This window comes from Colletotrichum paranaense (genome assembly GCF_030867605.1).
Source record: "Colletotrichum paranaense strain IMI 384185 chromosome Unknown Scaffold_5.1, whole genome shotgun sequence".
In the NCBI taxonomy this organism is placed as follows: Eukaryota; Fungi; Ascomycota; class Sordariomycetes; order Glomerellales; family Glomerellaceae; genus Colletotrichum; species Colletotrichum paranaense.
The window spans coordinates 2,422,599-2,439,023 of NW_026848963.1; the positions used below are offsets into that span (position 1 = coordinate 2,422,599).

Below are 16,425 nucleotides of genomic sequence, written 5' to 3' on the forward strand. Positions count from 1 at the left end.
GTTGTATAAAATAACCCTAAAGCAATCGTTTTCCCAAACTCGCTTACCAACTACCGACCAATTTGGAGGACAACTTGACTTCAATACCAAACCCACTACGTTGAACATCAACATGTCGCTATCCTGGAGCAGCTGGCTCGCCACACTAGAGCCGCAACAGTCAGCTCTCGGCCTGCTCTTTGTCGTCCTCTCCTTGACACTCGCTTATGTCTCCATACCAGGACGCCACGACCACCTCCCTTACATCAACCGGCCCCCAAAGTGGGATTTCCTTGGCCAGAAGACCAAACAACACTTCGTCAGCAATGCCCGAAGCCTGATGGCCAATGCTCGGGAGGCCTTCAAAGGCAAGCCCTACCGAATGTTCACTGACTTGGGGGATCTCATTGTTATTCCGGCGCACCACGCCGATGAGATGCGCAATGAGCGATCTCTGGACTTCCTCGAAGCCTTTGTCGATAATTTTCACCCCAACATTCCCGGATTCGAGGGATTTACTTTCGATGGCCGAAAGGACCAGTTGCTTCACAAGACGATCAACAAGAAGATTACCAAGATGCTCAGTATGTCTCGTACACCTTGTCGGAGGTGCATTTGCTTACCAATCCCTTGTCAAGATGAGATCACTGCACCACTGTCGCTGGAAGCTGACTTTGCTACGCGCCTGATTCTCGGAACTTCGACAGGTAAGCCACTTTATGGTATGGAAAAAGGCTTAGCTAAAGGAAGTAGGTTGGCGTGAGATTCCGCTTCAAGAAGCGCTTCTCAACCTTGTCGCTCGTCTATCTTCCCGTGTGTTTCTTGGCGATGAACTCTGTCGAAACGATGCATGGATCAAAATCACTGGCTCTTATAGCATCAACACTTTCTCAAGCGCAGAAGTCCTTCGACAGTACCCTCATTATCTTCGCCACATCGCCTGCTATTTTATTCCGCAATGCCGACTACTCAGAGAACAAGTTGCAGAGGCACGACGCGTTCTTAATCCGGTACTGGAAAAGCGAGAATGGGAGAAGAAGACAGCCTTGGCTGAGGGGAGGACTGAGCCTTCGTACAAAGATGCGATTCAATGGGTCATGGAAGAAGCTCAGGGCAGTACTTTTGACCCAGTAGGAGCCCAACTTGGTCTCTCTGTTGTGGCTATTCATACCACTACTGACCTCGCAACGGAAACGATGCTCCGACTGATGGTCAGACCGCAGTTGATGGAGGATGTTCGTGCTGAGATTGTGGCGGTCCTCCGGAAGGAGGGCTGGACCAAGTCTGCTTTGTTCAACATGAAGCTGCTTGACAGTGTCATCAAGGAGGCGCAGAGACTTAAGCCGACAACGTCTGGTAAGTGACTTTGAACTCCTTTCAGGTGCCTGAGCAACATTGACTGATTGTTCCCTAGCGACGATGAATCGGAAAGCCACTAGCCAAGTCAAGCTTCCTGGTGGATTGGTCCTTGAGAAGGGAGACCGCTGTATGGCAGACCTTGGCTCGATGGTGGACCCCAACGTATATCCAGATCCTCTTGAGTTTGATGGGTATCGATTCTTCCGGATGCGTGGAGACCCCAAGATGGATAGCAAGGCTCATCTGGTGAGCACATCAGTGTCCCATATGGGATTCGGCCATGGCCTACACGCGTGTCCTGGGAGATTTTTTGCCTCCAACGAGGTCAAGGTCCTCTTGTGTCACTTGCTGCACAAATACGACTGGAAGCTTGACAGTGGATTCGAGCATACGATTCATGAATTCGGCCTTTCCTTATCGTCGGGTAGTACAAAGGCTTTTGTCGCGAGGCGACAGAATGTGGAGATTGACATTGACGCGTGGTAAAGTGAGGAGATTTTGCTCGGGATCCAGGGAAAAGGTCGATCATGAACAGAGAGAGTGTGGGCAGGTACTTGATAAAGTACTAAGTAGTAAAGGATACGGCGCAACTACGTGTATGGCATCATTTTCTGTAAATTCATGAGGAAGTCACCACAGCGACTCCGTTGTTGCACTATTCCTGGATCTTGTCCCTGCCGCCGGGGTCGATGTACGTGATAAGGGAGCCATCGTCGCTGCGTCATCCCATGTGGTACCAGGGATTGACCCTGCCGGCCGTCTGGGCAAGGGAATCGAGTCAAGAGCTATCCCAACGTCCTCCTTCTGGCTTTTGCCCATATCACCCCACCGATTCAATATTTCACCTATCCCACGCAGGAGATAAGGCCGCTTAGACCGCTTGCTTGCGTCACTGTCCGGTCAATGAATCTGTATCGGGGGCTTCCATCAGAAGTCCTCCGGGGCTTCCTAAGGGCCTCCCGGAACTGGCTTCGCAGGAAGCCATTGTCAGTTTGGATAATGACGGCTCAGCGGGAGGCTTGGCTCCAGTGTTTAAATATCGTCTCATAGCCGTCTCTATTCTATCGTGAACGACAAGCCTGCTCTCAGCTTCTCATTCACAGCCAAGTCCTGTCTGTCCAACTCAGACGTCCACTCCTTAACGCCATCCTGCAACGACTTGCCATCCCCGCCTCGGCAGTGGGCATCTGCCATGTAACAACTCAGATCGTCACCGGCGCCACTCTTTTCGTCGGAGACTCGACGTGGCGCGCTCGAGGCCATCCCGTATCTGGGAAGTTTCCATGCCAGTGATGTCGTGTTGAACTTCTTTGGTACGCTGCCGGCGAACAATTCGCGCCATATGATGGGTACCCTGATTGCGTTCGTCAACAACCTGGATCCTAACAAGCACAACATGAGCGATGTGCCTGCTTGGCCGCAACATGAGTCGACCAGTCGGTCAATAATCCTGTAGAGCGAGGCCGGCGCAGAGATTGTGGCTGACGACTAAAGCGAAGAGGCGATCACGTACCTGAATGAGATTGGGGAATCCTTGCGGATCTAAGTCTGCAGCCGGGAAGTGATGCGATATCTTTTTTTGAATCCTGTCACATTTATGCCTGTATATATCTTATAATTCATGAATGACTTCAATAAGAGCCGACTTCAGCACATTATGCTCTCGAACCAGAGCAAGCATTTTCCGCAGCCTGTGATCCGCTAGAATTTGTTGTCCATATGCAGAACGTTTCGTTATTAGTTGGGTTCACCCTCAAAACAGGATCTTCATCACTGACCACAAAGGGAACGCATCATGTTTTCAACTTGTTCTTTGTTAACTATTAGCATGCTTGTACTTCTATGTACATTCATCTACGTATTACTACAGAATGAGCCAGTCTTTTAACTGCAAGCTTCGTCCGCCCCCTTAGGCGCCTCCTCGGTCTGCACCCCTCTCAAGAACTCCCCGATTCTCGTAGCCACAGCTTGTGCGCTCTCGGTCCAGCCAATAATGGCGCCCATCAGCAGCGTATCATGAACAGCATTCTCCTCATACGATACTGTGACGCTGCTCTCAGCCTCCTGCATCTGCCGGCACCACGCAGTACCGTCCGTCTCAAGGATCTCAGCTTCACCCATCGACACGAACATAGGCACCTTGGTTCCCCAGGCGTTGCCAAGAGGCGTCACATACGGCATGTTCTCATCAGAAACGCCGGCCGAGTACACCTTTGCGCCCCAGCGCAAGAACGAGACGGGGAGGTAGTCGGTGCTCCAGTGCTCATGCTGCTTGTACACCGAATCCGGACCCAAGCTGGCCAAGGGGTTGACCCAGGGGGCGATGAGCACCGCGCAGCTAGGGATGGCAATTCCGAGGTCCGGTCCATAGGTATCGAGGTATCGCAGCAGGGCGATTACAAGGTTGCCGCCCGCACTGTCGCCGCAAAGCACGATACGGTTGGACGGGATATTGAGGGTCCGAGTCAGGTAGAGGTAACTGGTCAGGACGTCTTGCAACGCAGCGGGGAACGGGTTCGCGGCCGCCTCGGAACCGCTGCCGTAGCCTGACAACCGGTATTGAGGCGCAAAGACAGCGCCGGCGCCGGCCTTTTCGATGAGCGTGTTTGCCATGAAGCCGCAATATCCCGTGCGGCCGTCACCCAGCACAAAGGCACCGCCGTGAATTTGCAGAACCACGTTGCCTTCGAAGCCCTTCTCGACGTCCGGCTTGGCCGGGAACCAAGTGCCCCCCACGGTGGTGGGCTTCACATCAGAGTTCGAGGCCAGAGGACCGAGGTAGAGATCTGAAGGGAAGGGGTCGGCGGTCTGGAAGCGGTCGCCCTCCTTTCCTGGTTTGAGGGTATGAGTCTCGGTGATGCCTACGTTTGAGTAGAGATCAACGATGCTTCGCGTCAAGCGCGCCATGAGGGCCTGTTTGAAGCCCCATTTCGGGTGAGGACGGCAGGAGGGAATCAGCGCCTTGATGGCCCATATAGGCAAGCAGGGGAAGAGAATGAAGAGGGCGCCGAAGATCTGATAGAAGATGCGTAGAGGTTGATAGGAGAGAATAGGGAAACTTCCTCCCTGAGTGCCGGCCATCGTGAGTGATCGCTATGTAACTGCGACGTAAAGAGGTGAGTATCTTGGTAGAAAGTTACAGAGTTACAGAGATTTCGAGTGAGTATATGAAAGCCGCGGTACAACTACGTCGATCGATCACCAGGGTCACAAAAGGGGAAGCAGTCAGCAGAAGCCCATCAGACGGGGGCGATATACTGACGAGAGGATAACTGCGCTTAATACATGCTGTAACCGATCGTCAATGATACAGTTCAGGCATAGTTCGTCTTCCCTTTTCCCATTCGAGAAAGCAATTTGCTGGGGGCAGCGAAAACCCATGAAAACTCTGCATGTTTTTCTGTTTCCGCGAACCACGATTTCTTCAGAGTTCGGGACTAGAGTCCGGCATCCAGGGGTGAGGCTCGACATTTCTAAGGAGTATTCCGTCCGACCTGGACCTGGTTGACAGGTCGAATTTCTTCAACGCGGCTCCGCTCAGATCCAATTCTCGATGCAAAATCAATCTCAATCATACTGCGCCAGACATGAAGCCCGCGATTTGATACCTCTTGATAGGGTAATATTTGGTGATGGTGGACTCTTGAGGGGCCTTGGCGAGTCATGTCCTTCGTTCGAGTGTGGTGTTGGAGTGGACAGTTGAATGGAGTCTAGTAGCACGGAGAGTGGGCGTCACCTGACTCGCAACTCCAAGTGACAAACGAATCTCTGCACCGGCAAGCAGGTCTCTTCGAGGCCAGCAGCTAGGAGGGTAGTATGCGCGGCATTGGCCCGTATGCGACTTTGCAAACCTACAACGGGCAATTCTCTCGCAGTCTTGTCCCTCGAGCGTGCGACGGCACCACTCTGAGGGCACAGGCATTACGACATGTTTCCAAAGTTTGACCATTCTAGACTGATGCTAGACTGATGTCTATCAACGGGGCGCGCGGCGAGGGGCGCGCCCGGCATCCCAAGGATCGAGACCGGACTTTGGTTCTGCCCCCCATGGGCCACTAAAGGAGCTTTCATCGTGCATAAACAATACCGTCCACCGATTCCCGCGATATTCGTCACCTTCCTGCTCTGGTCATTACATTTGACAATTGTTGGTTGGGTTTGTTGGCGAATCTGCTCTGTTTGACCGGATACACGACTCAGGTCAGACCAGGGACGCTTCATGTTTAAATAGGAAAATGGCTTCGACGACGACATCGACGAGCAGCGACGATCCGCACACGGACACGGCAATCATCGCCATCAATGTTGTTCTTGCGGTGATAGCCACCATCACCTGTATCGGACGATTCTGGGCACGAAAGCTCACGGGTTTGGGATGGGGTCTCGACGACTGGCTGGCGTTGGTCAGTCTGATCATTAACCATGCCTTTTGTGCCACGACTATCGAGGCAACGGTCCACGGCGGCTTGGGACGAAGCATCGTTGATGTGATGGCTGAAGACCCAAATCAGCTGATCACGTTCTTGAAGGTTTGATGCAGTTCTTCCTCCCTATAGCACTCCGTCAAGCCGTGGAAAACTAACCCTTACTGCAGTGCGTTGTCGTCGCCGAGTTCTGCTACGGCTTTTCCTCGCCATTGATCAAGTTGTCTCTGCTGGCCTTCTACTGGCGCGTCTTCCCCACGCCGTTCATGCAAAAGGGCATCTACGCGCTCTCCGCAGCATGCTTGGGTTGGCTCATCGCCATCTTGATCACCAACTGCTTGCAATGCCGCCCACTTGCATACACGTGGGAACAAACGACGAAGCCAGGCGCGGGTACCTGCATCGATCTGATTCTCTACTTCGTTGGCAACTCGATCGCCAACAGTCTAATCGACATCCTCACGCTTGTGCTTCCGATCCGCGAGACCATGAAGCTACAGGTTAGCTCGAGCAAGAGAGTCGGCATCTGCTGCGTTTTCGCGCTAGGGAGTCTGTGAGTAGACCTCGAAAAAAAATTGAACACGCGTCTGTGGGCACAACCTAACAAAGTGAGACAGTGTGGTGGTTGCTAGTCTGGTGCGGTTCGGCTCGTTAGCCTCCCTCTACTCAATAGGCGTAACAGACATGACAAGTACGTAAACACCCGCATCTTCTTCAACCACGAAACATTTGGCGCTAATTCGCTCAACTATTAGAGCAATACGCTCTTATGTGGACCGCCACCGTCGTGGAGATCTACATCGCCATCATCGGCGCTTGCGCCGTCACTCTCGTTCCGGTCTACCGCAGAATCCGTTACGGCACGCCGTGGTCGACCCGGGACCATAAATCCAACCAAGTCTCGGGCGGACCTGCAACCTTCGGAGGTACTGGCGGCAACTCGCGCCCCGGCGTCTCTCACAACTTCAAGCGCTCCGCGAACCATGAGCGTCTGACTACCGGTAATGATTCCGAAGAGTATCTGCACCACGGTAGCAACATGAAGTACTCGGTCTCTGGGGCTACCAGAACCAGCAACAAGCGTGACGTTCTCGGTGAGGACTTGCCCATGGACACCATCGTCGTCCAGAGGGATGTCACGTGGGAAGAAGAGCGAAAGGAGAGGCAGCATGTTTAGGTGTTATAAGATACCATGTAATTTGTTGTATTTCTACTGATGGTAGCCTTTTCTTTTTGTCTTTGAACGCTGAACACGATACCGTTGGAGGGAATTGGAACTTGGAAGATACCTTAGTTACTTAGATTGTGCGATAGAACTCGCCTTTGGAATAATCATATTCGACCCGTCTCGAACAGCTTCAAGTTTGCTCACATAACAACAAGTCATGTGTCCTCGCACTTTGTCTTGCTCCGCCAGCCCTCATGTGGTGGGACTACTCCGTACACTCTCCACCATCCACAAGCAGGATAACGTTTTGACTGTGTCAGATTGGGCATCTTTTTCGCATTCGAGCATGAACACGTGGAGAAAGTTTCAAACCCATGGCCAGAGTCACGTCCGTGCCCTTGAGAGAGTTTTTTTTGTCATCCACCAACGGAGGCCTGTTGCTCCCGATTTTAATATCGGCGGCATCCCGGTGCCGCGTGGTCCACCCTCGTAGATTGACAGCCAGGGGTCAACTTGATGCCCTGCGATGTTGAGACTCGTACAAGGGGTTTGCAGAGGGCATCGACATTCCGTTGGTTGCCGATGCACAGTTACTGCGAGATGTACTGGATCAGTGATCAGAGACTATACCTAGAGATCGAGATAAGGAGTCAAGGACTCATCTTGGTACTCATCTTGAAGGGGCATGCAATGCTGAACCTTCATCTGTCGGCCCCTGATCCGAACTCCGGAGAGTTTTCGAGAGAGTTTTCGGAGAAATCAACGCCGACGTGGCAGCGATGTAATCCATACGCCGCCCGATATCGACCTGAGAGGGGTAGATATTATCCAAACTCAGTGATCGTCGTCCACGTTGGGCAATTCTCCAAGGATTTAGCTCAAAAGGGATAAATTGGAATTTGGCCTACCCAGACAACATATTAACCCAGAAGTCCCCGGTCACCAGGCTCAACTTCATTAAGGATAGGGAATAACGCTGGTCGTCAACAAGAATTTCTTTTTGAGCGTTTGCCATGACTAGCCAAAAGCATGCCCGTAGTATGATGGCCCTTGCCCTATGCTAATTGGGGATTGAAAGGATAGTACTCCGTAGGACGGGGCAAGTTCCGTTCATTGAAGTCTTCTTTCACACTTCTCAGGATGATCACAATCGAGCAGTGAGGGTCCGGAATGATCGGTGTATTCGTAAGAAAGTGGAGGAGCAGATTGAGTTCATTGAATACATCTATCATGCCCCTTGAATTCAAGCGTTCGTGAGTATCATCCAGGAACCAGCTTCATTCTTTTGCTCTCTGCGGTGCACTGATTTTGTTCAGTTTCTGTATTGTTGGATATCCAACTGACGGATTGAGTATACTCAACTCCGACCTACATTCCTTGATCACATCTGTCACTCTATTCATTTATTGTGTCGTCCAAGTAGCTTAGGCTCACGGCCCTACTTGCGGCATCCCACTCTACCCTATTTGCTGCGAAGCCCATCGCATCTCGTGAAACCTTGAAGCCCAAGGTTGAGATCAGCTACGCCAATTTAACGGGGCGTATGAACGGGAACATCCAGGAGTTCTTGGGTACGTGGCCATGATTCAACAGAAATGTCAACAATTTCACCGCAAGTGTCAGTGCTAACTCATCCAAGGCATTCCCTTCGCCTCGGGCGCCCTCGCCGATACAGTCTTCAACCTCATCGGCCGAACCCGCAGCGAGGACTGCCTCCTCATCAACGTCCAGACCCCCGTTGGCACCACTAAGGGCGACAAGTTCCCAGTGGTGATTTGAATCCATGGTGGCGGCTATGAGATTGGCAGCCCCTTCACCGACACCAGTGAGACGGATGTGATCCGCGGCGAGCTGCTCAACTACAACGTCGGTGGCCTCGTCCGGACCTCTGTCGACCTGGGCCAGCCCATCATCGGCGTCTCGGCAAACTACCGCCTCAATGCCTTTGGCTTCTCTGCTTCGCGGGAGATGGAGGAGGGTTGGAGCTTCTCAACTTCGGCCTCGAGGACCAGCGGGTAGCGATGCAGTGGGTGCAGAAGCACATTGCTGACTTTGGTGGCGACCCTGACCAGGTCGTCATCATGGGCGAGTCGGCTGGTAGCTGGCCCGTCGTTGCGCATCTACTCTAGGACGAGGGCGAAGGCGCTACTGACTTGTTCCGCGGTGCCATGGCCTTGTCTAGTGGCCCGGTCATGGTTGAGAGTGCTGAGAGGGCTCAGCCTTTCTTTGATCACATGGTCGAGAGGACGGGATGTGCAGATGCATCGGACAAGATTGCTTGTCTGAAGGTTACCGACTTTGACGATATCATGGCCTCCGTCAACGAAGAGGGAATGCGTAAGTTCAATGTCGGTATGAGTCGTATCTTGATATTGTGCTAACAACATACTTCTAACTGGTCCTCGGGCCTCATTCCCTTGCCTCGACATGGACCCTCCGTCCCGACGGGAAGCACCTCAAGGACTCTCCCCACCGTCTGGCCGCAGCCGGCAAGATGGCCTCGGTGCCACTGATCACTGGCGACATGCGCGACGAGGGCACGCTCTTCTCTCTCCTCGCTCAGCTCGAGACTCTCTCGGATGAGGACTTTGCCGACTACTTCCAGACAATCTGGTGGCCCAAGGCTTCTGACGCCGACATTGCCGGCCTCATGAAACTCTACCCCACAGACATCACCAAAGGCTCCCCCTTCGGCACAGGCATCCTCAATGCCGTCACGCCTAAGTTCAAGCGCCTGGCCGCCGTGGTGGGCGACTTCAGCTTCCAGGCGCAGCGACGCAACCTTCTAGCACATTGCAACGTCTCGGAGCAGACTGTTTGGAACTACGTCACCGACGTGAGCATCCCGTCGGCAGGCCTGCTGCCAGACTTCGGCGTGTTGACGCACCTGCCTGTGCTGGGATCATTCCATGCCTTTGACGTGCGGTTCTACATGTTTGCCGGTCTGCCGTATGCGTTGAGCAAGAATACGCAGGCTTACCAGGTCACCGCCATCTCTTTCATCCGCACGCTGAACCCCAACAACCATGGTCTGGACTTTGCCGAGTGGCCGAGATAATCTGAAGAGGGCTTGGAGACGTCTAACTTCAAGGAAAGCGGGCCTGAGGTGACCAGGGACGACTGGCGTGTTGAGGCTATGCAGTACATCAACGACCACCCTGAATCTTTCTTGCTTTGTGCTCTGTTAATTGTGTTTCAAAGATGTCTCTGATCTCATTTGATGTTTACTGAACATACTTCAAGTATATATGTAGCCACGGCGAGATTGTCCATGAGCTTATTCTTCCTAGCCTGAAAGACGCATGTAGATGGCCAAGAAGAGGATTCGCGTGCGCCTAGTACTCAATATATCTAAATTACAACTTGCTTGAAGAGCTATCTGTTTACCCCCTATAAGATGCTGGGTGCGGAACTATGGTCTATTAATGACAATATAATAGTTTCCTATTCCATACACCCTCCTTACCTTATTACCACGCTTGGCTACACTCCGGGATGAGGATTGGTACGACAGACACTAGTAACAGACATGTACATATGTACATGAATATTAAGCTCCTTAATTTGACCACAAGTAGTTCAAAACTCAGAGGCAGTCCAGGGGCAATTTCAAGCATTAAGAGATTCACAACTCAACTTGGGCCGCCAGCGGCTAGGCTTTACGCCGTTTTGAATTACCATTCCGACAACGGGATTTAAACTCGACATTAAGTTATTCCGATGCTAGGTTGTAGCTATATTCAGATACGATTCCTGTGTAATGAGAGTTCATGATAAAGTCTAATTGAAAGTCTAATGATTCAGAAAGAGAAGGCCAGGTCTGTCTGTCCAAACATCCAGTTATGTACAGTAATTACCAGAAACACAAGGGAATGAGTGAGCCTCGATGTCGACTAGATTCCGGATGACTACGCGCGGCAAAGACGTCCAACGGAGTCTTCTTGCCACTTATCGCTTCCCACACAAGTTGGGCAGTAGAAGAGCTCACCAGGGTCGTAGTACTCCTTGATGCACTGAAGCCTTTTGTAGTTGGCGCCATAGTAATCCACCTTCCAGTCCGGGTCAAAAGCATCACCCTCATTCATGTACGCTCCCATGTTCGGAGCCAAGGTCTTCATAGCGCCAATCTTATTGAACGTGACGTCGTCGTGAACCTCCTTGAAGCGGGCATCGCTGACGCCGGGGCTGAGAATACGCGCGACAGACTGGTGCAAGACGGCCGTACGCCAGGCGGGGAGAACGGCGGAGTACTCCTGAGCTGCGTCGGCCCAGACTTGGCCACCAGAGACGATGGAGATGACATTTGTGACGTATTCGCCCGTCTTTCCGGCCAGCGTCTCGACTAGACCACGGACGGTTGTGAAGTTACTGACGGCGTCCGTATCCAGGAGGCGAGATCCAGAGGCGGCCATGAGGCCGACGGGGTTGTTATCGGCGCTAACCTCCTGGAAGAAGGTCCAGTAGTCGCCATAAGTTACATAGCTCGAATTTACAAAGAGGGTGTCGTTGAACTTGTAAATCTTGTCGAGAAGGCCCTTGCCAGCGGCTTCTGCTTCCTCAGCGGTCTTGTTGAACACGTAGACGGCATGGGAATATGCCGTGGTGTAGTTGTTGAAGGAAGCAGACTGGCCGTCGGTCTGCCAGTGGCTATAGCCGGCAAAACCAGACTCCACCAACTCCGGGATCGAGGTGTAAAGAGTTGCAAGCGCATCCAGGAAAGTGGTTTTGGGGGTTCCGGTAGGGGCCGCGAACTGGAGGTTCTGAACGGCCACGGTGACCTGCGGATACGTCTTGACCGTAGTTGACACGACGACACCGTAGGAGCTGGGACCTCCGCCACGGATGGCATAGTAAAGGTCCTGGTGCTGGCAAGCGTTGACCGTGACAGCAGTGCCATTGGCAAGGATGAGCTCAGCCTCAAGCACCTGGTCAGCGCCGAGACCGAAAGTATGGCTGGCCGGGCCGTGGCCGCCGCCCTGCATCCACCCGCCCGTGCTGCAGACGGTCGAGCTTCCTCCACCCACGACGACGACGTTGTTTTCCTTTGCGGCCGCGTAGCTCTCTCCCCACATGTACGCGCCGGCAAGCTTCATGGCGCTGCCGGTCCATCCTGAGGCTGTGCAGCCGGTGGAGGACTGGAAAGAGGTTTGCGGGGTGATGCCGTTGCGGAAGTAACGAAGCCAAATCTCCAAGCCGCCGAAGCCGTCGCTACGGCCGAGTACGTCGTGCCCGGTGCTCTTGATCACGACTCTCAGGTTCTTCTCCTCTGCAAACTTGAGAGCTGCGACGATGTCGTCGGTCTCTGTCACGTTCACAGCGTATACAGGGTTCGTGCCGAGGGTACAAGAGCCTCCTCCGGCGGTCGAGTTCGATGTAGGTTGAACGGGAGGGCATGTGATGTTCAGGGGGTAGTCCAGGCCGACGGGGTGCGATGACATCCATTCTCCCTTGTACCAGTCCACCATAACATTGGCGCACAACGTTGCGTCATAATTAGGACCTGCGTAACAAGAGATGGCGACCGGTTTGGTCGCTATGAGCTTCCCCGAGAGAGTAGCGTTGAACTGCCGCCAGTCACTTGTAGATGGCCAGCAAGTGTCGTTTGGTGCCTGTTACAAAACGCCGTTCGAAGCGGCCTTATGTTAGTCCATCTGAGACGAATAGTCGGGGTGTTGAATTGATCCATCTTGGCGGGGGAACATAGACTTACACACTTGCATGAACTATTCGAAGCGATGGCACCAAATGCAAAGCTAAGTGCAGAAAGCGCCCGTATCAAGTTGTTTCGTAACATTTTGAATTTTCGTCGTGAAGGTGCCAAGAGCTGCAACGATGAACAAACTTAAAGAAGGTTTAGTCCCAGGTGAGGAGTGTGATATCAGAGACCTGGGAGATAAACCAGATATAGTCCTGTCGATATTCTCATTGCCATCTACGGACAAGTTTTGGTCCGCCTGCTAGCCAGGTCACGAGCCATGTCTTGTGCAAGCTAACACGAAGGCGAAGATGAGGCCGCGGATCGCGGTCAATGTGCGGACATTGTGCAAGACCATTGGCTAGGAGCTAGTGGCTATGGGGTTCGTAATAAGCTCTATGTGTGGCTGAGGACAGGGGACGCGAGAGCGAGGACGAGTCACGAGAGCGAGTTGGCTCCTTAGTGACTGACTAAGTACGTGATTTGCATGGAGAAGTAGAAGATTACTCTACCTTTCATCTCCCTAGCCACTGCTTTAGAATACGCTCTTATGGGGCACTTCCGAGGTGACTCTTATGTGGTGGTGGTTGAACTCGATGAACTAAGAAACGGATCTTTCTAGAGAGACATTCTGATACCAAATGTAGCACCAATTTTGATCACGCGTCACACCGAAACTTACACGACCTCCCAGCATATCAGCAAGACTTCGTAGTCAAATGTTCATGTACGAAGAAGGGAAGAAAATATGCTAAGTACTCTGATCCAGAAGGACTTCTTCGAGATGAACTGTACACCCAGCTGTGTAACAAGATCGAAAGAAACGAGCAGCTAAGATTGCCATCGATTTGAACAACAACTGCGAGAAGAATCAAAGAGGTACGACCCACTGATGGATTGCGATACCCACCAACTAGACCCGCCGAGCGACTCACTCGGCGAAAAGCTCCCTTGTACGGAGTGCCCCGGAATCCACCCTGAACGGCCCGGGAACCGTTACTGCCCGAAGCCAAGAACGCCAAATCGCGGATCGGGGCTTCAACTGCCGCCGTCCGCTGGATCGTCTCGCGGACTTAAGCTTCTGCGATATAGCGATGAGGGGATAAGGGGGCGCAGGGACGAGGCGAGGTAAACCAAGCTCCTAGCTACTGTGGTACCAAGCTCTAATATGCTTCCCGGCCGACGATAGAGTGCGAGAGCGAGGTATGGATACAAGCTGTTAGCGGCAACAATATAAATAAGCAGCGACTACGATTATGCAGCGTGGCAGCCAAGGGGCTAATCAGCGCATCCCGCACGAAGGTTTATAAAGTCATCTATCCTAAATCCTTGACGCTAGCAAGGGGTTACGTTGATTATCTACCGGCGCAGGGCCATACAACGTGATGCCTTTTAGTAGCGCCTACACAGCCCTTCTTTAAACGTACGGAGTAATCCTGAGTCTCTTATTAGTGATTGCTGCACTGGCTTGCAAGCGCTGATTATAATTGAGTTCCGCGACCCCAGGGTTTTTGTGGGGGAGTGCGACGTCAAGCCCAATCTTAATCATGTAAAACGACTGAGAGCGAGACCGAGACCGAGAAACTGGGGGAGCTGACATTGAGAAACATTGCAACTCTGTTCACCACCCGGGCCCGGCGCAGCTACACGAGCACGGCATCGGTCAAAGTCTACGATGCTGTAGTCTGTAACGCTTCATTCGCGTATGGCGTTGCTTCAACAACAACTCGATTAGAGTTGCGAGGCGACATGCCCAGACATGAAGCGAATACTCTCATCCTAGCAGCATCGCCTCTGAACGTATAACTATTTGGAGTTTCCCGACAGTAGCAAAGATCTGTATCACTCTCCAATCAACCTCACCTTTCAATCAACTACTATCCTCGAGCATTCATTCAGCGTCTAATTCAAACAACAAGATGTCTATGCCAGCACCCTCCAAGCCCCTTGGGGCCCTTGACTTCAGCTCCGTCAGCTACGGAAATAAGGCTCAGCGCTTTACAGCACAGAGCAACCTCGCACGGCTGATCCTTGCCGATAAGCTACAGGTAATAACCCCACGAAGAGGTCAACCATTGGAGGGACCCCTTTTACTAACACGAGAGTGACCGGGGTTTAGGCATTCCAAGAGCTCAAGGTACTGGCAAAGGTGACATTTGCCGAAGGCGACTTCACGGACCCCGATCCCGTCTACATCGACGCCCGCTCCAGCCCGGTCAAGCTCCTCGACTCGGCCCCCACCGACGGCGCCGAGCCCGCCTTTGAGCTCACATGGCGCCCAGAGCGCTTCGAGGACCTGGTCGAGGGCCGCGATGACCCGCAGACCGCCGTATTTATGTCGGCCGTCCCCACCAAGGGAGACTACCCCCTGGCCATCCGCTTCGCAGACCTCATCACTCCGAATCCCACGGATGCCCCGACGACAAAGGACGAGCTCAACCTCGACGAGCTGCCCAAACCGACAGAAGATATCGAGCAGGTCAAGCGTGACTTGAGGAAGTGGGGTTATGGTCTGATGAAGAACGCGCTCACTCCCGAGCAAGTCGCGATCCTCAAGAAGGGTGCCCAGGAGCAGGCTGCCGGCGAACGTAATGCTGGCGTGGCAACGTTCGATGGCGGCCCAAAGAAGCCCAACCAGCGCATCTGGAACATCTTCAACAAGGGAGAGGAGTTCCTCGACCTACTGAACCACCCCCTGATTGATGAGGTCGTGCCGTGGTACCTCGGCTGCAACAACCCCCTTTTGTGGTCCTACAACGTATGCATTCTTTCCATCCAACAAGAAAGGACAAAAAGACTAACACCATGACAACAGATCAACATCGCCCGCCCCGGCGGTATGCCTCAAGTCCTCCACTGGGACCAAGGTATCATGGGCCACGGCCGCACCAAGCCCTGCGCCCTCAACATCTCCTGGCTCCTATGCGACTTCACCGAGAAGAACGGCGGCACCCGCATCTTCCCCGGCTCGCACAACAAGAACGTTCGCCCCCGCAACGTATTCACCAGCGAGGGCACAATCGCCTGCGAGGCGCCCGCCGGCACCGCCATGATCTTCGAGGGCCGCATCTGGCACGGCACGGGCCGCAACACCGAGACCAGCGGCGAGAGACCTTGCGTGCTATCCCTCTTCACCCACCCGGCCGTCCGTCCCAAGGAGAACGCGCTGCTCTCGCTTAGCTGGGAGGCCGAGGACGAGCTTCTCTCGGAGCGCCATAAGTCGCTCGCTGCGCTTAGGACGGGCCAGGCTGGTGTTGGTGGCGCGTTGGGTGAGGCAAGAGAGGGTATTATTGTAAAGCGACCGCGGGATGACTTTACGACTGTGGGCAAGCTGAGGGCACCGCATGATGATGCGGAGGTGGCCAAGATGATCGAGACTGGATCTCATGCCAATAATGCGCAGTCTGCCGTCCGTGAGGCCGGAGGACTCGACAAATAATTCGCGAGACACATCTTCTTTACCTAAGTCTCTAAAGAAACGGTTCAGGTAGACAGGTTCGGATAAGGCATTTATACAGCAATACAAATGACAGCGACAATTGAGCAAAATGATAAGAACTTCGCATGGCCCGTGATGTCACACGTAGCACCACTTAAAACCATGTAATAAGAAGTGAAATGGCGTGTTTGCTCATAATCTGACCTCGTCCAACCTCGTCCAAAGCCCTTTGCCGATTTACGAATGAGTACCGCGCCAAAATCTGACCGGGTCCGAAAGCGCCTCGCTGCACGCTAGGAAACAAAAGCGTCATTACTCTATCCGTGGACGAATGTCTGACAAAGACACGGGGATAAACTGG

The 16,425-nt window shown here is 53.0% G+C and overlaps 6 protein-coding genes across 6 annotated transcripts; 4 read left to right on the forward strand and 2 right to left on the reverse strand.

The window, feature by feature from the left end:
- Positions 1–112: 112 nt before the first annotated feature.
- CPAR01_07204 (ent-kaurene oxidase) lies at positions 113–1,824 on the forward strand (the record flags this gene model as incomplete). The annotated part of the gene is made up of 4 exons (XM_060491474.1): positions 113–563; positions 618–686; positions 733–1,335; positions 1,394–1,824. The coding sequence occupies 4 exons, from the start codon at positions 113–115 to the stop codon at positions 1,822–1,824; spliced, it is 1,554 nt and encodes a 517-aa protein (XP_060350348.1).
- Positions 1,825–3,222: 1,398 nt separating this feature from the next.
- On the reverse strand, positions 3,223–4,419 carry CPAR01_07205 (alpha/beta hydrolase fold-3 domain-containing protein; the record flags this gene model as incomplete). The annotated part of the gene is made up of 1 exon (XM_060491475.1): positions 3,223–4,419. One exon carries the CDS (start codon positions 4,417–4,419, stop codon positions 3,223–3,225), a length of 1,197 nt encoding a protein of 398 aa, XP_060350349.1.
- A 1,154-nt stretch (positions 4,420–5,573) lies between these two features.
- Positions 5,574–6,939, forward strand: CPAR01_07206 (uncharacterized protein; the record flags this gene model as incomplete). Its single annotated transcript, XM_060491476.1, has 4 exons — positions 5,574–5,867; positions 5,933–6,315; positions 6,380–6,453; positions 6,518–6,939. The coding sequence occupies 4 exons, from the start codon at positions 5,574–5,576 to the stop codon at positions 6,937–6,939; spliced, it is 1,173 nt and encodes a 390-aa protein (XP_060350350.1).
- A 1,221-nt stretch (positions 6,940–8,160) lies between these two features.
- Positions 8,161–9,988, forward strand: CPAR01_07207 (carotenoid ester lipase; the record flags this gene model as incomplete). The annotated part of the gene is made up of 7 exons (XM_060491477.1): positions 8,161–8,183; positions 8,359–8,501; positions 8,570–8,690; positions 8,739–8,908; positions 8,950–9,005; positions 9,060–9,267; positions 9,417–9,988. The coding sequence occupies 7 exons, from the start codon at positions 8,161–8,163 to the stop codon at positions 9,986–9,988; spliced, it is 1,293 nt and encodes a 430-aa protein (XP_060350351.1).
- Positions 9,989–10,838: 850 nt separating this feature from the next.
- Positions 10,839–12,724, reverse strand: CPAR01_07208 (uncharacterized protein; the record flags this gene model as incomplete). The annotated part of the gene is made up of 2 exons (XM_060491478.1): positions 10,839–12,539; positions 12,641–12,724. The coding sequence occupies 2 exons, from the start codon at positions 12,722–12,724 to the stop codon at positions 10,839–10,841; spliced, it is 1,785 nt and encodes a 594-aa protein (XP_060350352.1).
- A 1,820-nt stretch (positions 12,725–14,544) lies between these two features.
- CPAR01_07209 (uncharacterized protein) lies at positions 14,545–16,064 on the forward strand (the record flags this gene model as incomplete). The annotated part of the gene is made up of 3 exons (XM_060491479.1): positions 14,545–14,673; positions 14,745–15,383; positions 15,441–16,064. 3 exons carry the CDS (start codon positions 14,545–14,547, stop codon positions 16,062–16,064), a joined length of 1,392 nt encoding a protein of 463 aa, XP_060350353.1.
- Positions 16,065–16,425: the final 361 nt, after the last annotated feature.